Raw genomic sequence first — 20,536 nt, 5'->3', positions numbered from 1 at the left:
CGTAAGCGTCATCAGAGAAAAAAAGACGAACGTAAACGTGAAAGCCTGACATGTGGTGCTCCGAAAATGATTCCGAATGTTCCTGTAGCTGGGAAACCCTTTTGTCAGCATGCTAATTAAAAACGCACGGCTTAAATGAGTCAGATGGGGAGAAATGAGGAGGGAGTTGTTGGGGATTCCACGCACGTCGCCAACTTCGTTCAAACATCAACTCCACTTTCTCTCTCGCTATGACTTCTCTCTTGGCACTTGAGTTTGTTTGCACTGTGTTGTAACTCCACTAAGGGAGACCCCGACATTTGTTCGCCCCTCTGGACGTGATTATGTGAGGAAGTGGAAATCAGAAAGGCGGGTGGGGGTTGGTCCCGGCATCGCACACGCCGGCAGAGCTCCAGACAGACGCAGCTGTCTCCAATTCGGAGGGATTCCGCAGTTGTACCCGGCCACAATTTTAGGTCATACACAAAATTCTCCACAACACCGGCAATCCCTTTCCGAAAGATTTCCTTTTCCATGTCTGCATGTCGTAACACACGGTAGGGAAAGCCGTTGTGGAAAAAAGGTCATTTTAGTTGAGGGAGCTGGTGCAGTGCGAACCACAACGAGCAGGATTCGAACCCTAATGACACTTGTTGACAATTGTGTAAACTGCTTTCTTATGATTTCTGATTTCTTGCTAATGCATCTATAAAAGGCATATTGATTGTGAAGACATCATCCAAAGCCAAAGCCAGCGTCACACAGATAAAGTGAAAATGTGAGGCTAATAGCGACTTTCCGAGTCAGCAATCCCTCTCTTGTTGCAACTAGCGAGCGAATACGGGAAATGACTTGAGAATGTGAAATGATGCCACTCACCCTGCGTTTTCTCCATGAAAACCACTTTGGAATCGGCGCTGAAGTTCTGCCCGCTCAGGATCATCTGCTGGCCTCCCAGAACCGAGCAGCTGTCCGAATCCTGCTTCTCCACGATGGGAAGTTCATGCGCTGAACGTTGGGCTGCAAGGGAGGCACGTCTCTTATGAAAATCATTTACCAGCTATAATTCATGAAATTAAAAAGTGCCAAAAAGTCATTTGCGCAACAACATAAGATACTTTAGTTTTTTTTTTTAAATATATATATTAATGGATTTTGTAACTATTTGGAACGCTTCTCAAGTCCCTCCACCTTGTCTAAGGCTCCAGTTCCAGATGTAGAAAAACAGCCCCAAACATGATGGTGCTAACAACCGAGTTTGTTGTAGGTCAGCATGTGCACCGAATGACCCCCCAGTGGTGCTCCAGCACCAGCCGCTTTGCCCTGGATGAGAAAGGTGCCATTTGCCTGGAAGCCATTTTTTTTTCTTCATTCATCAATATTTAAAAATAAATAAATAAAAACCTCTCTGTCATCAATTTCCCCCAAAAAAGGTTCAGATAGGTATTTTGAGTTCTTATATATGAAGTCTAGCTTCACTTTACTTCCTTTAAAATTGTGTTGATTGTTTACAGGCATTACTACCTTACTTTAAGTTAAATACGTCTACTGTTTTTCTTTGTATGAATAATTTTGGCAGGACATGTCCCCCATAAATGTCTGTGGACGTGGTTGATGTTCTGTTGGTAACGAGTGTTTGCAGCAAACATACGTTTTGGAGTTATGGCCAAAAAGTTTAACCCTGGCTCCATTGGACCATAACAAAATCTGTGGGGGAAAGTGTTATGGTCATTTAGCATAAGTTTGAATGTGGTTAAGACTGTCACCCAGTTATAGTTGTGAATACTTGAGCAGGCAGATTGTTTTTGTTGATTAATTTCCCCAATTATAATCTTTTTGAAAAAATTTTTTTGTCACATCAATGACGGGAAAAATTTCGAAATTATTTATCATGGTTGCATTTTCATTAGGGATGTAGCGACATCCAAATATCACGATACGATATTATCACGGTATGAAGCTCACGATACGATAATTATCGCGATATTGTGGGGAGGTTGGTGATACAAAAAAAGTCACAATATTGTACAAAAATGAGCTCAAACTAAAAAAAAAAACACACACACACAATATTGTGCTTTTGTACATAACAGCAATGAAAAATATTATAAATATTATATATAGAAAATATATAAATATAATATATATATATATATCGAGGCACACATTGAGTTTCTCTTCATTGGACCATTAGCGTGGATTTTAAACATAAAAGGGCCAAAACATGCCTTGTAAAAATTAAACTGCACTAAAAACTAGCCACCAGAAGTTGCTGGAACTGCACAAATGGAAATCAATCCGACTTTTTTAACAGATGTGCTGCTTTTAATATCGTGACATGACGACGACGATATATTGTGGCAGTTTTAATATCACAAAAACCTGCCATTTGAACAGGGGTGTGTAGACTTTTTAAAATTATGACAGTAAAGTGTACAAACTTATGTACTAATTCAAGCTACGTATAAACGTAACTCTAACGCCTTAAATCAAGGATCACCGGTACACTAATAAAGGCCGCTTGATGTTACTATGGCAACAATAGATGTGCACTTTTGCTTATCACAAGATGGCGTATCATACAATAATGTCGCTTCAATGTTAAAGAAGCAAAACTACTGCTGTAATGTGCCCCTTCCTCTTCCTGCACTTCTTCAACATGCAACTAAAACAAAATTTGCAAACTGCACTTGACAACAAACAACCCCCGCAACCTTTGAACCCTCGTGCACCCAGGAGGATAACGATGACGCCCACCCCGACAGATGTCTTGCGTGCAGACAGGTAGGGACGCCATTTTCCCGGCTAGAAAACAGACAGGAAATGACGCCTCGTAAATGTGAATTTTTTGTTGCCCCAATTTGCTCTAACAGGAATGTTGTGTTCCTAGCAAAGCTGGATAAAAAAAGAAGCTCTTGTTTGAGTTTTGATTACACCCGTCGCTTTAATAAGGCTGTGTAAACATACTTGGATGTAGCCAAGCTGCACTCACACAGTCGAGCAAACACACAGTAAATCACGCCGCCGCGCCAGCATAAAGACATCTTTGATTGCTGGACGGCGCTCCAAACTCATTTGAATGTGGCAGTTGGTCGATCAAAAATATATGGCAGAGACAGAAAGTCCATTTTGCTTACAGCACTCAATGGGATGCGAGGCCACTTGTAGAGAGACGTGCTGTCCTCCGGGTTGAGGTATGTGCACGCGGAACACCAGGCGGACGCGCGTGTTCTTTCGCCCGATGTCCGTTTCGCCCTTCCTCAGCTCGATGTCGGCATTCCGCAGCTTCAGGATACCAGCACAGTCGATTCTGTGTGACGGAATGAATAAGCGCAGTGTTGGTTCAATGTCGGCGTGTTGGGATGCTAATGTTACAAGTAGATGTCAAGCTAGTAATGAATCATTACGCTTACAGTCTTTTTTTTTACAAAGAAGGTGAAAGAGAGATCTAATTCTAACCACCTTGTGCAACCTTTGGATTTAATTCAGTCTTTAATTTGAGAAATGATGATATTCTCACATTGCTCTCATGTTGTTCTTTGGTTCCAGGGGCATCTCCAGGACTTTGGTTCCATTGACAATCTTCTCAAAACTGTTTGTCGTCACCGTCTTGCCGGTGATGCGGTGCACTTGGTAGAAGGCGTGCGGCTTGAGAATGCGCTCGTCCGCCGTGCCGATGAAAATCTGCAGGCCGAGCGCCTCTTTGCCTTTGTAGCCGCGCAACTGCGGGAAGACAGCAAAGAGGGTTTTTGAGTTGCACAACCATCGACAACTAATTGCCGCATGGCAAGCGAGTGTATGCAAAACGTTAAACCGGTTGTGTGCCTGTCATTGTTTGCTTTTTATAAAAGGGAAACTGTCTTGCAAAATGACAAATCTGATGACAGGCCAAAAGAAAGTTCAAATCTGACAGTAGGTCAGTCCACAACTAAAACCGCAGTATTTTTTTGTTGTGGCACTACAGCATTTTCACTTTGGTTACTTTATGTTGTTTCCACTTGTTTATCACCTGTTTTTTTTCTACTATATTTATGTTAGTTCAGTAGATAGCTAACCCAGATGCAAAGTGTTCTTTCTTCAAGCTGCTTTGTCATAAATGTTGATTAAAAGTGCAGTGGAACCCAAGATCACAAAAGCACCGATTCAGAAATAATTTTGGTTTACAAACAAGAATATTCGGCCCAGGTCTTGGCATGGACACGGAAGGCTCAGTTGTGCCATCACTAGCTCCGTTCTTTGCCATTAGCATGACTCCAAAGACACTGAAAACTGATAGCGACAGTGTTATTAGAAAGCTATACTACAATCATTGTAATAATAATAATTAGTATTATATTCAGATAATGGATGGATGGATTGAATATATATTATTATTATTATATATGACGAACAGTAAAGTAACTAGCTAAACATGAGAATGGTGTTTGTGATCTACCATCTACCGTATACTATTTTAATAATAATAATAATAATAATACATTTGAATCACACTTTATTTCAACACTCAAACGAAGCTAGTCAGCTAGCTTAGCGCGCTTGCTAACTAGCCGTCTCAAGAAGGACGCAGCATTCTCAACCAGCGAGGGCTAACCAGTGAGCACACAGAGAAAGGTAAAATGTTTGGCAAACGACTCTTGTTGTGTGATCACAACTCTTGCCATGCAAAAAGGTAAACATAACTTCTTGGCTAGAACAGATTCATTTCAATGGGAAATATTTCTTCAGTTCATGAAGTAAGATTTCTACTTTTAAACAACATCACTGAATGGAATCTATATCTAACAGGAAGAACAAATAGGTGAGTTCAGCAAACCTCAAGGGTTCAGTTCTACAGAAACAAACTAGCCTTCCTTCTAGCTAGCTAGCTAAAAGGAAGGGGTCAGAGTGCGTGACAGTCAGCTGACGTTGCTTTGTAGCTTCTGGTTTTGCTGCCACATTAATTCAAATGTTCTACTTTTTTAAGGTATGTAAACTGATTGGGAGAATTTAATTTCAATACCTTTTTGTATATATTTTTTTTATAGCCAACTAGAATATGTGCACAAAGTATGCAAACAATAGAAAGTCAATTGCAAATCAAGAACACTTCTTAGAATGACACTCCCTATTATGAGTTATATATGTCTGCTTAAAAGACAGGAGAATGTACTTTTTGGTCCCGGGAGAATGACATTTCACATCTTTGTAACATCTTTGACGACGGCCAGTAACTATGGCAACCGCAGGGAGTGGACAGAGGAGAAACTGAGCGCAAACATGAGCAGTGGGGCGGTTGTCACGGCGACATGCAGGAGCAGTGAGTCATGACTGAGCACGGGGTAGGAAAAGTAAAGCACGGGGTTGGTCACATGGAGGGAAGGGTGCAAGGACGACAGGAGGAAGGAGTGACAACGTGGAGGAGTGCAGCCGTGTCCAGCCAGGCAGAACCCACCTGAGGCCTTTGGCCAGTGTGGAAAAGATGCAAGAACAACATAAACAGAATACGAGAATGGGACTCAGTCAAAGGCCCAACAGTCCAAATTTTAATCAAAGTTTCAAAATAAAATCATCCCCCCCGTCTATTTCCTGTCCTGGTTCTCCTGTTCAATGCGGCCAGTAGCTGGAGCCTATCCCAGACGACTTTGAGCGAAAGCGGATTACACCCTGGATTGGTCGCCGGTTATCACAGGCCATGCTGAGTTAGACAAACATTCACACCAGTACTGTGTGGGAAGTTTTGAAACTGAACTCATGCTGCCTGCACAGAAGTCGTCAGTGACGCAAATCAAATCACCTGTAAGCCATTCATTTTAAAAGGTAACAATTTCAAAATGAGTTTAAAATGATTTTTTTTATTATTTTTATTTTTTTTAACTTTTGGAATAATAGTGGTGAAGCTACGGTTTCAAGTACAGTGGAACCTCGGGGTTTGAACGTCTCGGAACTCGTACAAATCAAGACTTCAACCAGGACTTCAAATCAGGACTTCAACCCAAAAATCTGAGTAAAAAATACCTCAGGGTTTGAACTCATTTTCGGAGTTCGAACACCCAAGCAAAGCAAGCTAAGCCGAACGTACCATACTCCCGGAGGTGCTCCATACTCGCGAGGGCATTTTGATCTTTCCACGACAATTTTCTTCTCCATGGGCTCAAAGAAAGACAACAGTGCCAGTGGCAGCAAAAAAAACAAAAAAGAACATACAGTGCTACGAACCACAGTGGATTTAGGAAGGAGATTATCGCGCCGTTGTAACTACCGTGACTACTTCTGTAAATATTGGCACGAGGACCGCTTCGTCGTCTAACAATATGCCCAATGTAAAATACACAAACTCAGCACTGAACTAAAGCTAGCATTAACATAGCATTTATCATCCACTGATACTATCACACCGCAACAGGTAAGGTAAGGTAGTTTTATTGTTTAAATACTGTACTGTAAACGTAAAAAACATAAATAGAAATTAAAATAGGAATTTTCAGCTTTTGGAGCTTGGGAACGGATTAATTGCATTCACATTATTTCCTATGAGGAAAAAAAGTTTCGGAGGTTGAACCATTCGGACTTTGAACACTTCGCAGGAACAAATTATGTTCAAACTCCGAGGTCTAACATGGACAATTTTAGGACTGTTTTTACTATTTACGGCAGAGCTCGGTCTTGCACTGTAATCAATCAATACTGTAGCACACAATCCACTGAGTTTTTAACAATCAATTAATTATGAACCATGCCAAGTGGAACCAAAAAAAAATCTATTTTGACCAATTCACAGCCTAAACCTGAGCTAAAAAGTAGAGTTGAAACTGTAAGGCCCGCTATCAATATCTCTTGACATATCAAAAGAAATGTGACCCAAAAAGCAGTGGCACAGGAAGTCAGCTCATTTGTGTGGTTCAGCCACTTGAAAGCTGCGTGGCGGATATATATATTTAAAAAAAAAAAAAAAGAAGAGAATAAGTGCATTTGAAGTTGCTTGGGCAGCCGAGAAAATGCTTCTGAGAAGAGTGTGATGAACTCGTGGGGGCTAAACTAGTAGCACTGCGTAACCAGGCAAGAAATGCACGTACGTGCACGTAACCCTAAAGCAAGCCGAACACAGTGATGGATTCGGTGAAGGATTTCACCTGGTACCTAGCAAGCCAACTTTTGTTGTGCAAGATACATGTGATGCAACATGTCATAGAAATCTGTCGTCAGAGAGAAATGTTTGGATGGCTCACGTTTACGTGACAAGTGTACGTGCGTGAAAGCTACGTAGTGATACATGCATTCAGCGGACGTCCGGAAGTAGTTGTGTATAGTAACATGTGGCCAGCTAATAGTCATTAAAGACTAAATATGCAATGTAAGCATGTATTGCTGCAATCCTCGCAACAAACAAAAAGGAGTTTGCAAACTTGGACGTTGGACCGGAGGGATGAACTAGCTTAGCGCTAGCTAGGACGAGACTAGTAAAACACAACGGAGATGAAAAAACAACAACATTATGGCTTCTGCCAGTGGCCAGGGGATGGTGCAGAATCCTGGGGATTAAGATAAATTATTTTAAACTAAAAAAAGGAAAGCACTTTCCATGGGTTGTTAATGAATACGCCGGCTGGTATAGGCTACACACCGATACGTTTGATTGAGACGATAAAAATAAAGCGCAATATAAGAGCACTCCATTCACCGTTTGGATAAAATTGTACTTGATGTGTGTTTTTTTTGGAACAGCGCAACATGCTAACTGATCGAACCGTCATTCGCTGATGTTAAAATGAACGACGAACGGAGATTTGGGTGCTAGTCTGAGCTCTACTAGCGAGTATTTAAATAGGATGTTTCTACGGATTTCACTTATTGCGGGGGGTGGTCTTCATGGTAACCCCCGTGATGGAGGAGAGATTTGTGTATTTGCGATTCATATAATCCGCTTTATGTGAAAGCAGATTTCAAGGGACTTGCGGCGGTACCTGCACCACGGGGTGTCCTCCCGTGTGGGCCTTGACGGCGCCTCTACTTCCCTCCGTCTCGTAGTGAGCTCTGTGGTGCGGCTTTGGCTGCACCTCAATATGGAGCTCATAGTGGTCTGTGCGGCTGGGCATGGGCCATTCCAGAGGGGGGAGGGACGCCAACGGGATACTACGGGACACAAAGGGCACGGGTCAGAACATTGGACTTACACATACCATTCCAGGCATTTTCTCAAATTAACCTGCAGATGCTGGAGACTAGCGGCTTAGACCAGATGGGAGGGATGACAAAGAATGGTTCCGGAGCAGGTTTGCTTTTTAAGTCCTGGTCACAGGACACCAAGTAGTTCCCATCGGCGTGATGCTCCGGATACAAAGTGTAGACCTGGTTGGAAGTCTTGACTAGTTTAGAGGGCAAACTGAAACCGTTCATGGCTTCTGGCAAGGTGCCGTGTGAATAGTGGGCCCCCATGTTGTGATCCACATGGCCACCTTGCGGGGAGGGGCTGCGGGAGCGGATGCCGGGCACCAACGCGGGATTCCTGTACATGTCGTAGGTGCGTTTGCCCTGCGGAGAGGCGGAGCGGGAGCCGGGGCGCGGGGAGGGCGAGCAGGTTCCCAGGTAGCCGTCCTCAGTTAGGCCGGCGCTCGGCGATGTGCCCGGGGAGGTGCGCGGCGAGCCAGTGTGGATGTTCTGTAATCGGGGGCACAGGTCTCCAGGGTTGTGCCCGCTACTGGGGGACACGCAGGGGGACGCCCAGGGGGAGTAGCTCTCCGAGTGCCAGCTGGCGGACGAGTTGCTGCTGGCAGGGCTCAGGCACTGGGGCTCGCGGTAGGAGAGGTTGTCATGTCCGGGCACGGTCAGGGTGGGTCGGGGGCTGTTGATGCTTGTGTGGTGGTTTTGCAGGGAGTCGCGAGAATGGCTGTAGTGCTCCCGGGATGGCGTGATTTCGATGCGCGGACTCAAGGCCAAGCCGGGGGGCCGCGTACTGTCCAGGTAGTTCCGAGCTTCCTGGGAATCATATCCTGTCAGAACCTCGGTCTGGTGTTCAATGTAGGAGCGACTGCAGGACTTGATCGCATACGGGGAAACCTCCTCCAGGGGGAAGGCTTGCTCCGAATTGGGACTGAGGACTTTGTGAGACGCAAGATTTGGGTCCTCTGCACAAGAAGGGAAGACAAATATCACAATTTATATTTCCAATATTACAATCATGAATCATTTCTTACGTTCATTCTCTGCCAGACTGGCAACAATCCATTGTCTGGCTGCAGGATATGTTGACTAGCAACAAATGTATTGTTTGTCTAGATCAAGGTTCACCAATTCCAGTCCTCGAGGTCCAGAGTCCTGCAGGTTTTAGATGTTTCATTCATATAGTCCTGATCTTTAGTATCAGATGTGTTGGTAGACCGGAAACATCTCAAACCTGCAGGACTCCAGACCTCGAGGACCGCAATTGGTGAACCCCGGTCTAGATGTACCTTGTGATTGGCTAGAGACCAAATACATAGTAGCAAAATTTCGTGGGTCTGGTGACCAATCTATTGTTTGGCTCTATGTGCCCTGTAAATGACTAGTAACTCCAATAAGTAAATCCAATGCTTGACTAGATGTATCCTGTGATTTGACTAGCAACCAAAGCAATGCCTGGCTAAACAGCCATGAGGCAGACATGGCAACCAAGCCATTGGTGATGTAATTCACGGGTAACAAAACCATTGTTTATGTAAACCATTCTGCCCGTGGGCGGCATGGCTCAGTGGTAGAGCAGTCGTCTCCAAACCCGCAGGTTGTGGGTTCAATCGCTGGCACTTGTGACCTTGTTGAAGTGCCATTGAGGATGATACCGAACCACAAGTTGCTCCTGAATTTGGAGATGTTTTCTATGCGTAGCGATTCTCCAAGTGTGATTGGTGGCCTCTCTCTAATGGAGTGTCTGGTATGTGGTGAAATTCTTAGCAATGACTGCGTGAAAACATTGCATCTTACAAGCAAACATATGAAAATTCATGACACGTAACACTCAGTTTTTAACTTTTAAGAGCAACACATTTGCATTTAAGAAATGTTTGGTTTTGGAACATTTAGTTCATTCATTGTTATTTTTATTTGGTGCTGTATTTTTGGATTCACTGTCCTGTGCTATTATTTGTTTGACAAGGAAATGCACGCTTGACATGATTATTATTATTATTATTTTTTTTTTTTTGCGTCTGAGTGTCCCTTTAGCTCCAACAACCTCTTACAAACTACCGCCCCGCACATTGGGGCCCATAAACCCCCAAGTGATGGTGTGGTGGAGAAGGGGTGGGGGGTGGGGGGTTTCTTGTAATGGCGCCAAAATCTGCTCACAAACCTTGACGTCCTCCCTCAGCCTCGCTGCTGCAAGGTGCTTCATATTCAAACAAGTACTCAAAGTCCAGGTCCTCGTCGGGGCAGTTGACCCGGCTCAGTTCCTCCTCCAAGCGGTTCTGGTCGTACAAAGAACTCATCTGTCTAACGTCTACTCCGGGTTCGGGACGAAAAGGGTGGGTGGGGGTGCGAGCAAGTAGAGCGCGCGCTCTGGAGTCCAAAAATAAAAAAAAGTAAGAGTTTCACCAGGGAGGTGGCGTGCGCATGTTTCCTGTCTCGCTTGTTTGCTGGTGACCGCGGAACTATTGTCACATCATGCACAAGGCCCGCCCTCCCCCGCCCCTCTAGTGTTTTGGAACCTCCGCCAAGGTTTACATAACATACGCCATATAGTGGCGTGTAATATATTTTGGCATGTGCCATAGGGTACTGAAAAAAAACGAAGGGGCGTGATATTTACTTGAAAAAGCCTAGTAAAGGTTGATGCACTGTTGTCATTTTACAAGGAGGTTAACGAGAATTTCTGATGGACGTAAAAAAACTAAATATCAACCCCCATTTTTTTTTTTTGCCAGTACCGACACACATTTGCTTTAGTTTCTTTGTATTCATGTGGGTATTATAGCTAGATTAAGACAAAAACAAGTAGGCTATTTAACATTATATTTAATATCATAACTAATTATAATACAAATATGTATTTAAATAATAGACAGTACTCATATTTTATTACATTCATTACATTTAACAACAATCTCACCTTTCCACAATGACAGTGACGACCATTTTGGGGCATTTATTGTATGTGCTATAATAATGATAATAATAATAGTTATTATTATTATTATTAAAAAGCCATTTTTAAAAATCCCAATGTTTTGGATTCTGGCCAAAATATTGGTTGGAATATATAAAAACTATGGCTACATCAAATGCACACATAAATAAAGCCATGCTCATATAAACAATATTGGTAGAGGTTTTAAATATAATAATAATAATAATAATTTAAAATCATTTTGCAACGTGACAGCCCTGGCTTCTTTTTGATATTGGAAACATTACATTGTGTTGCTGCATTCTGGTGTCTGACATGATGCGTTGACACAAACTGGCAACATAGCAACATACAGTACTATAATTTCTACAATTTAAAATAAAAGTGCATTCGGGATTAACCCCCACGTCCCAGTCAAACAGACCCTCGGGTTTCTTGGGAATAAATGGATCAGGACTGTCCTGTCAGAGGACTGCTTTCAAACTAGATCCATCATGTGCTGTACATAAAATGGGGAAACTAAGTGACAAAAATAAATAAATACAAAATATATGTTATTAACCATATACTAACATATAGTATCAACATTTAAAATTTGTACATTTATATCACTCTAACATGACAAATTTCCTAAAGTATTTGGCTGTGGCTCAAAAAATGAACATGTATAGAAACGTTTCCGCTAATAACTTTCACTAGTGAACTGTTAGTCAAAGCATTACAGACTTGCATTGATTCAGCAACATGTGAATAAATAATCAAAATGTTTTGATTACCATAGAATCACAACACTTGAGCAGTACCTTGATCCATGGACCTCATGGTGTGGTACTGGGCCAGCCTCCAAGTTCCTCTAAACATCGGGAGACCAAAAAAAAAAAAAGAAGTAAGAAATAAAAAGAAATGTTGAAAAAAAGAAAAAAAAGTCACTCAGGTCTAACAAGCATGGCAAACTAGTTTCTCAGTTAAAAAATTCTGAAAGGGAAGGCAAACAAGGCAAAGAAAAAATCCAAGTTGTAAAAAGTCGGGTCCGTGTCGGGAGGAAGGAGCGTCGATGGCGTTTCAGCCGGCCAGTTGTTCTTTGGAGTAGCGAGAGCGACTTCCCTGCCCCGCTCTGAGTGTTTATAATGGTGCAATGCTGTAAAATAACGGGATTCCCTCAGTGTTTCCTCCTGTTTGGGCGCCCTCGCCATGGAAACCTGGAGCCGCTCCATGTTGGGAGACTCAGGGCTTTTCCTGCAAAGACCCACACTCAGGAATCCATGACGTCTCCCGTTCCCGAGCCAAAGCATTTCTGTGGCTTTCTCTCAGACAGTAGCGCACAAGAACCTCATTGTGGGACCCCAGGACTCTGCGAAGGATCACCACCAGTGAGTGACAAAAGTGGGACGCTCCGGTTATGCGCTTTGATTACTAGATACTCATCATGGAATTGTCTATCTAGTCTTTGGATGTTAGAGTTACTTTTCAACAGAAAGATACACGAGGCACTGCTTGAACTCACCAGCCTCGTCCAAATAGATTATGTTCATATTGTATTTGTCATTTTATGTTGCTCACAGTTAGTCCCATTCAGGCATTGGTAGTCAAGTCTAGTCAGTGCTAGTTCCTATGTGCTAACCACTGCACCTAATTTAGTTCCAAATCAAACTTAGTTAGTACACACTTTGCTCATTAGTTTATCCAACTATATGACGATAGTCAGACCCATTTCGTCCTAAACCAACCCTATTCAGGAAGCTAGTTAGTTGCTAGTTTCGTCTCTAGTTTGTTCTCATTTGTGACGGCCGGACCAATTTAGATCACATATAGTCCAACTCAAGTCTATCATTCTACTTCTAATTCTAGTATCTGCTAGTTGACATGTTATAGCCTGTAGGGGTGGTAATCTTTGAATGTCTCACGATTCGATTCAGATTTTTTGGGTCTGCGATTCGATTCAGAATCGATTTTCGGTTCAAAATGATTTGATTGACAATAATTTTTTGCTTTAACCTATAAATGTACAAAGAATTGTAATGATCTACTCCAGTCTGACTTGCTAATGCTAATTAGCGGCACTTTTATCACTCAAAAGAACGACCCCACGCTGAAAAAAAAAACAACTTTTATTGGAATAACTTGATCGTGACTTTTTCCTTCTACTCTCTAATGTGGCTACAACTTAACAGTGTATCAGACCGTGTGAAACCACACTGCCCCTCAGTGGCCAAACCGGGTACAACATGAACAGCGTTCCAAAGAAAGGCACACACAGACAAAGGCAAGACAATATAAAATCGATTTTGGGACATTTAAAATCGATTTTGAATCGTACTAAATGAAAATCGCGATTCTTATGAGAATCAATTTTTTGCCACACCCCTATTAGCCAGTCCGGCGAGACTTGTTTGGTGGGAGTTAGTTTCAAGTTTGCCCAAGAGTTAGATCCTCTCTACTCCTCGTCTAGTCCTAGTCTGATCTTCTCAGAGCAATTCAGGTGCAATTGCTGCTTCTGGTCAGAATGATTTCATTAGCTAGTAATTATTCATATGCGCTAATCAGACCTATCTAGTAAAGGATGCCAGTTAGGCCACATGTGCATGCTGCTTGAGTACTGGTTTGGTCGAGTCACTTTTTAGCCAGCCCTAGTTACATTCATTCAGCCTGATGCTGCAGTCTAGTTTGTTTTAGTTACTCATGGAACGTGTTGGTCAGTCATATAGTCTAAATTAGCCAGATCACTTCTAGCTACTTACATCTTCGTCAGGCTTACTCAATCTTATCCAGTGTCAGGTTAACTTGCCTCATCTTAGATGGTCCTTGTCTGTGCGAGACAGTCCCATGCATACACAGCCATTTACAATCCTTTAGTATTGCCTTCACTAAAAAGAAAAATGAGTCACAGTAACTTCCTCTAACTGTTTTAAATCCAAAAGGCCAGACTTGACCTCGAGAAATGAGCTGACTTCTTGACCAAACAAGCATCCAAATGAACTCGCCCTGCACGGTTATACAACTCACACTATGAATGACTAAATGAATATGGCACACGCTTACGAGAGGAAAACCTGCTGGTGTCCAGACGGCCCAGTTTGCACGTCCGTTTCTCCCCCCTCGGTTTTCTTAAACTCTGTCTCAAAGAACTCCGTCTGATGTGGCACTTTCCGTCACTGTAAAACTCACTCAAACTGAGGTCGACTTGTCTGGGTTACGGCATTGCCCTTTTTGACTTTTCCAAGTGTAACATGTGGACCTCCGCTCTTAAATCCAATCAGGGAGAAAAGGATATGGAAATCATGTCGAATGGAATATTTGGGAGGAAATACATGCGGAAAAAAGAAGCCATGCGCCCCCATTTGGGTTATTTGACATGCCATGCACATGATACATGGGACAGTCTATGTAGGGAAAAAGCTCATCAATATAATAGGACCCCTCAGTCTCATATTCTAATGCTTTTATTTCATATGAAAAATTGGTGGGTTATCAGATCCAGATGTAAATGCCTGGAAAATAAAAAATTTTTCACGATGAACCAAATGTTTGCAGCCCAAAGGAATCACACTTTTTGGAGCGGAGCGTTTCCATCGACAAAGAATATTGAAAATACCTTGCAGTTGTAGTGTTCTTTCTTGACACTTTTCTCTTTAGTGATATCGTCAACTACAGGCTTGGCAGGCATGTAACAGTGTTTTGGGATTTGTGAACAGGGATTGCTTTTCAAAAATGAAAGAGAAAAACTTCAGGTTTGTACTTGATTGTCATGTTAACATAACATAAATCGCTTAAGTTGCAAGCAATACCGGTAGTCTTTGTTCAGTGGTCATGTTCAAAAAATCCATCCCGAGCTTGTTGCGCTGGCATGTCCTGGTACAAGAAGGAATCTAATTTCCTTCCTGCCACAACTTGAGATCCTCTGAGAACATTTTTCTTCTTTTTTTTTTTATTTCCAAAGTGTGTGAGGTCAGATGTTCCATCAACATGGAAACTCCATGCATCCTGATGGAACTCGTTTGCTTATGTAACTGGATTCTGATCGATCCTCACACGTCGGCGAAAAGAATTCAAGTGTCCGAGCTTCCAGTGGAAAAGTGGCTGGCTCGTTTGCGGATTTTCCTTCTTTGGAGGACAATTTCCCTCCACTATTCCTCCTCCCCCTTTAAGAGGCTTGCTCCAGGTTTCCACCTCCATCCACAACTATTTCATAACTTTGACACGTTATCTTGGTAAAGGAAGCAAAAAGGTATTAATGCTTACACTCACACACACAAACGGAGGTCTTTTGTTCACTTGCACTCCTTTGGGAACTGGAAACCAAACACATCTGGAGGTCTTCCTCAATGGTCGCGGCCGTTAAAGTGCGGAGTTATAAAAAGGAAGTGGAGGGTGTGTTCTGACGTTCAATCCTAACGTTGTAAGCATAAACTGTTTATAGCAAAATAGCACAAGTAATAGACCTATATATTTTTTTCCTTTCTTTTTTTTCCCCTGGAGAGCTCAGGATTGTTAATTCATCATGTCATCATCATTGCTCTCTGTCTTTTTTTTATTTTTATTTTGTATGTGGGTGAGTATGTGTATGTGCATGTGTGTGTGGGCGTGTGCGTGTATTCATTAGTTCACCTAAAACCTATTAAAAAATCCCATACTGTTCACCTAAACAGAACACTTCAGAACCCAGCCAGAGCCGTGAGGCCGTCAGGAGACCCGAGGAAGGACCAAAGAAAGGAAAGGAAAGTGAAATCCAGCACCGACCAGACACCACCCACCAATGGACCTATATTAATAGTTAGCTATATCACAAACGATGACCCGCAAAAGTATTTGATCATTTTAAACTCATTTTACGTTACCCTTAACTCATTCACTGCCATTGACGACTATAGACGTCAAACATTCATGTGAACTATTTCTATTAGTTTGACATTTTTTTTATTTCATTACATTTTTTAGGAAAACCTAGAATTTTTTTTATTGTACATTTAGAACAGATATAAAATTATCATGCCATTAATTACGATTCAACGCCCCTTCTTTTTATTTATTTTTTTCTTGGAGAGCTCAGTATTGTTCATTCGGTAATTTTACCGATTTGACATGTCATCATCATTGCTTTTTTTTTTTTTTTTTTAATATATATATATATATATATATATATATTTTTTTTTTTTTGTATGTGGGTGATTATGTGTATGTGCTTGCAAGTGTGTGTGCATTCATTAGTTCACCTAAAACCTATTAAAAAAGCCTTATTTTTAATTAAAAAAAATTATTAGGCCCGTCAGGCGGTAATTTTTTAAAATTGTAATCAATCACATGACTTCACTAATTAACTAACGATAAATCACAAATTTTATATCTGTTCTAAATTTACAATATTTTTTTCCCGAGGTTTTCACACTCTTGTTAACAAAAGTGGGGGAAAAAAAAGTTAAACTAATAAGAGTTTAAATGAATTTTTGACATCTATAGCCGTCAATGGCAGTGAATGAGAGTCTTGCTCAAGGACACTTCAACACGGTCACCTGGGGTGAGGATTGAACCCACAACCTCACGAATGGGAGATGACCACTCTACCACCGAGCCACGCCACCCATCGAAGATCTAACTCGAAGAAGCCAATGACTTCCTAGTACTGCTTTGTTTAACGCTTCCGCAGCTAAAAGAGCCAATTGAATGCAATTTGAATGTAAACATTTGGCATCAGGTGCAAATCCAACATGGTTCCATGCCGTCATCCGTAGGAACTCCAATCACGACCACGGCGCAGTTTGCGGTGCGTCGGCTTGTTCTCTTCCACTGGGAACGCAATTCTGTTTCCGAGCCGGATGGAAAACTCGCTCGTCTTGACTTGAGGCCCCACAGATCAAACGGACCAACCTGCTTTATTTGACTGGATGTTACATAATAAGCTCCTCGTGCGAGTCCACCCTTCGTCCACATCATGGACAAAGTGTCCTCCATGTGCTGCTGGAGGAGTTTCCACTCCCCGGGGAAGACTTTCTGCATGATTTTGGAGTTTGTGTTTGGGAATTTCTAACCATTTGTGACATCAGAGGTGACTGATGATGATGACTGGGGGGGTTGCTAGCTGCTAGCTACTTGGGCTAACATGGGAAATAATAAAAATATGTAACTACAGCAATTACATTAATCTTTTGGTAATGATAAAAGTAACATTTTGATGCTCTTAATATTTTATTTAAATGTTAAAACTAAAACAAAATGACTCACCCTTTGATATCATACGTGGACTCCTAATTGCTGAAGGTCTGGGATGTGTCAGAGGAAGAAGAAGAAAAAAAAAAGTGTTAATGGGCAAGATGTTAAATTTTCAAACCGATAGACTGCACACTCACCATCAACTTTGAGGACCGCTTGTGCTTGGTGTCGGAGGTACTTTTGTAATACACAAATTAGCACGGGAGTCAAAAATGGTCCCAGGATAACAAAGCAGAAAATTTATTAACCATCAACACAATGACGACACATTTTTGTTCGGCTTGTCCCTTTCCGAGTACCGGTAAAAAAACTAAAACTAAAAAAACAAGAAAGGTTAATACATTACAATGAAAATGAAATTATTTACAAGCACCCCAATCATGCTCTCCACTTTAATGGCAACATAATAAATAAATACATATTTTTAATAATTTCATAAAACACAGTAGGTCAGAGACACAAGAAAATTCACTGCATCACTGGGAGAAAGTAGGCAAATAAAAATATTGACAATATTAACAACATATTTAATGTAGTTATCCCTTCTTGCTGAAGCCAGTAAAAGGACTCCCAGGTATTCTTTTTTTTTATGGCTTTAGGTCACTACCACATAAAAGGTGGCAAGGGGCCCAAAATAACCATCGCTCCTGGGGGTGCGGGGGCATTATAGAAAGACGCGAGGACCAATTTAGCCACAGACGCTGCGGGCCCGCTGACATCGGCCGCCTCCGCTGCCTGACGCATACACAAACGTGACTTTTATGACCGCTCAACTGGTTCCCAAGTGTATAATTCTGGAACTCCTTTTTAGAAATCACAGTTTGCGGAGTGTGATTCAAATCCCAAGGCCAGCAATAAAATTGCTACTGCTACTAGCGGTGAAGAATGCATTGAAAGGCCATTGACTTCACTGGGTTAACTTTTTTTTTTTTTTTTTTTAAACAAATGTCATGTGCATAAATTAATTAGCAAGATGTGTGGTATTTATTACATACAGGCAAAACACCCACAATTGTTTTGAACTTTTTGACATTGGTGTTAAATGTGTCCATGTCACATCTGCACTGGTCTGGATGACGGCAGGCACCCGTCAGGCGGCGCCCCCTAGGAGGTGAGCTTGGAGTAGCTGGGCGGGGAGAAGCGCCGACGCAGGTACTTGAGGATGTAGAGGGGCAGGCAGCTGACCAGCGTGATGGACGTCACCTTCCACAGGAACGACGGCGTGGCGATGAAGTACACGTCTGGACAAACAGGGAAGAATGATGAGGAGGGGGGGGAGGGGGATTGCATCAACAAAAAAAAAACATCAGGGTGTCATGCTGAGCTTCTGCAGTAGAGATGAAATGCGATGGATCGTGATAAAAGGATCAAATGCATTATCAGAATATTACAGAAAAATATGTAAATACAAAATGACAGATACATCCTTTAAAAACAGTCACCTGCAACGCAATGTGCTTATTGCTGATTTTAAAAGCGGCCGATTAAATCCTGGTTTTATCCGTCTCAGTGGAACTATTTCTGTTAGTGGAGTGTTGAAGTCAGGGATACCCGCACTTCATTTTCCTTCAGGATACAAGAGGAATGAGTGGATACACACTCTGGTCGCCATTTTCTCCATGGATTCACTTTCTTTGTTGTTTACGTGCAACATTTGATGTTACACACACACACACACACACACGGTTGCCCTAGTGCAGATTGCTCCTTCCCTCACTCACCTTTTCTCTCGCTCGACCTTAAAGGGACAGAAAAATGCACATTGCACTAAATCTGGTATTAACTCATTCACTGCCATAAATTCATTTGTGTAACAAGAGTAAGAAAACCTAGAATTTTTTTATTGTACATTTAGAACAGATATAAAATTTGTGATTAATCGTGAGTTAACTAGTGAAGTCATGTGATTAATTACAATTAAAGATTGTAATCACCTGACGCCCCTAATTTTATCTTTTATTCTTAAAAAAAAAAAGATTAAAGAAAATAAAAGATGATTAAAAATGAGGGGCCTAATTAATCGCATGACTTCACTAGTTAACTCACGATTAATCGCAAATTTTATATCTGTTCGAAATGTACAATATTTTTTTCCTAGGTTTTCATACTTTGTTAACAAAAGTAAAAAAACAAAAACAAACTAATAGAAATAGTTAAAATGATTTTTTTTTTTTTTACGTCTATAGCCGTCAATGGCAGTGAATGAGTAAACAATAATTAGAAATGGGAATACCATAATGCATTTCATCTCTTTTGTGCAATAAAGTGTTAAATAAAGCCAGACTTTCCATCGTGGAATACATGACGTACAATAGATATAAAAAGCTGTCAAAATGTTTAGCCTTTTTTTAGCCTAATCCATCCAACAATGAAGAAAACCCAAACCTCCTCGTGTCGAGTTGAAACAGCGCGTGAAGGCTAACCTTTAAAATCTATTCTTGTGCGCTTCAACGAAGAAAAGCATCCAAAAAGGGTACACTTGACCACATGCCAGTCATGACTTGCAGTGGTCGAGATTGCAGGCTGAAAATGCGACTTCCACAGCCCACATAAATCCCAAAATAAAGGCTAGTAACGTTTTGGGTGTTACTGGTCAATACGATCCAGCGTGTCAACTCATCAGGAAGCAACTATTGTGCTCGTTTGTTTGAAACTCCTTGGTAACGTTACTGCACGGACAGCACACCCTCTTCCATATATTCATATCAATAAAATAACGATCATGGACAACTAGAATGCCACTAAATTTACTCTCATGGTATCAATGTGCTTTCTAAAAAGCGTGCTTTTTCTTTATGTCCGTATAGATTTCAGTCATCCAGGCCATAGTGATTTACAAAAGTTGTATCAAGGCAAGTTGACTCTTCTTGTTAGTAGAACGTGCTTTTCAATGTGTTGCCCACTGAGGGCGTCTCACCAATGAAGTCATGCAGGAAGACGAGTGACGCCACGTAACAGGCCAAGCTGAGGAGCTCGGCGACCATCATGAGCCAGTGCCACGTCTGGATGGTCAGCGCCACCATGAGCAGCTCGGTGAGGATCAGCGACGTGAAGGAGATGGCCACGATGTGGACAAACTCCGATTCGAAAAGAAGCAGCGCCCCGTACATGATGATGCTGCCTGCGTTACAGTCGTGTTTACAAAGGTTACAAATGTCTTGCGAGTTTGCACGGTGGCGTTAATAGACATCATATACAAGAAGGCATCATCAGTTACAGCCATATTTACTGCTTTCCATTTTAAAGTTTTACACAGTATTTATTTATGGCCCGGAAGCA

General features: G+C 41.8%; 2 protein-coding genes across 4 annotated transcripts in view; both read right to left on the bottom strand.

The window, feature by feature from the left end:
- Positions 1 to 12,001, bottom strand: part of nfatc2a (nuclear factor of activated T cells 2a) — a 29,107-nt gene extending 17,106 nt beyond the window's left edge. For 2 of the 3 annotated variants that reach the window (XM_077542930.1, XM_077542940.1), the window contains exons 1-6: positions 10,280 to 10,559; positions 8,162 to 9,080; positions 7,920 to 8,088; positions 3,500 to 3,702; positions 3,117 to 3,289; positions 859 to 999 (exon numbers count right to left, since the gene is read on the bottom strand). In XM_077542930.1, coding sequence (XP_077399056.1) covers positions 859 to 999; positions 3,117 to 3,289; positions 3,500 to 3,702; positions 7,920 to 8,088; positions 8,162 to 9,080; positions 10,280 to 10,415 — 1,741 coding nt within the window. In that variant the 5' untranslated portion in view covers positions 10,416 to 10,559. Of the gene's footprint in view, positions 1 to 858; positions 1,000 to 3,116; positions 3,290 to 3,499; positions 3,703 to 7,919; positions 8,089 to 8,161; positions 9,081 to 10,279; positions 10,560 to 11,856 lie in introns of those variants that run through there. The other variant, XM_077542947.1, reaches the window with a different exon arrangement.
- Positions 12,002 to 17,473: 5,472 nt separating this feature from the next.
- atp9a (ATPase phospholipid transporting 9A) overlaps positions 17,474 to 20,536 on the bottom strand; it is a 29,615-nt gene continuing 26,552 nt past the window's right edge. Inside the window, exons 27-28 of the mRNA XM_077583862.1 lie at positions 20,175 to 20,378; positions 17,474 to 18,498 (exon numbers count right to left, since the gene is read on the bottom strand). Coding sequence (XP_077439988.1) covers positions 18,362 to 18,498; positions 20,175 to 20,378 — 341 coding nt within the window. The 3' untranslated portion in view covers positions 17,474 to 18,361. The remainder of the gene's footprint in view (positions 18,499 to 20,174; positions 20,379 to 20,536) is intronic.

The sequence above is a fragment of the Vanacampus margaritifer genome, chromosome 1, assembly GCF_051991255.1.
Source record: "Vanacampus margaritifer isolate UIUO_Vmar chromosome 1, RoL_Vmar_1.0, whole genome shotgun sequence".
Lineage (NCBI taxonomy): Eukaryota > Metazoa > Chordata > Actinopteri > Syngnathiformes > Syngnathidae > Vanacampus > Vanacampus margaritifer.
This window is presented reverse-complemented; position numbering and strand designations above follow the sequence as displayed.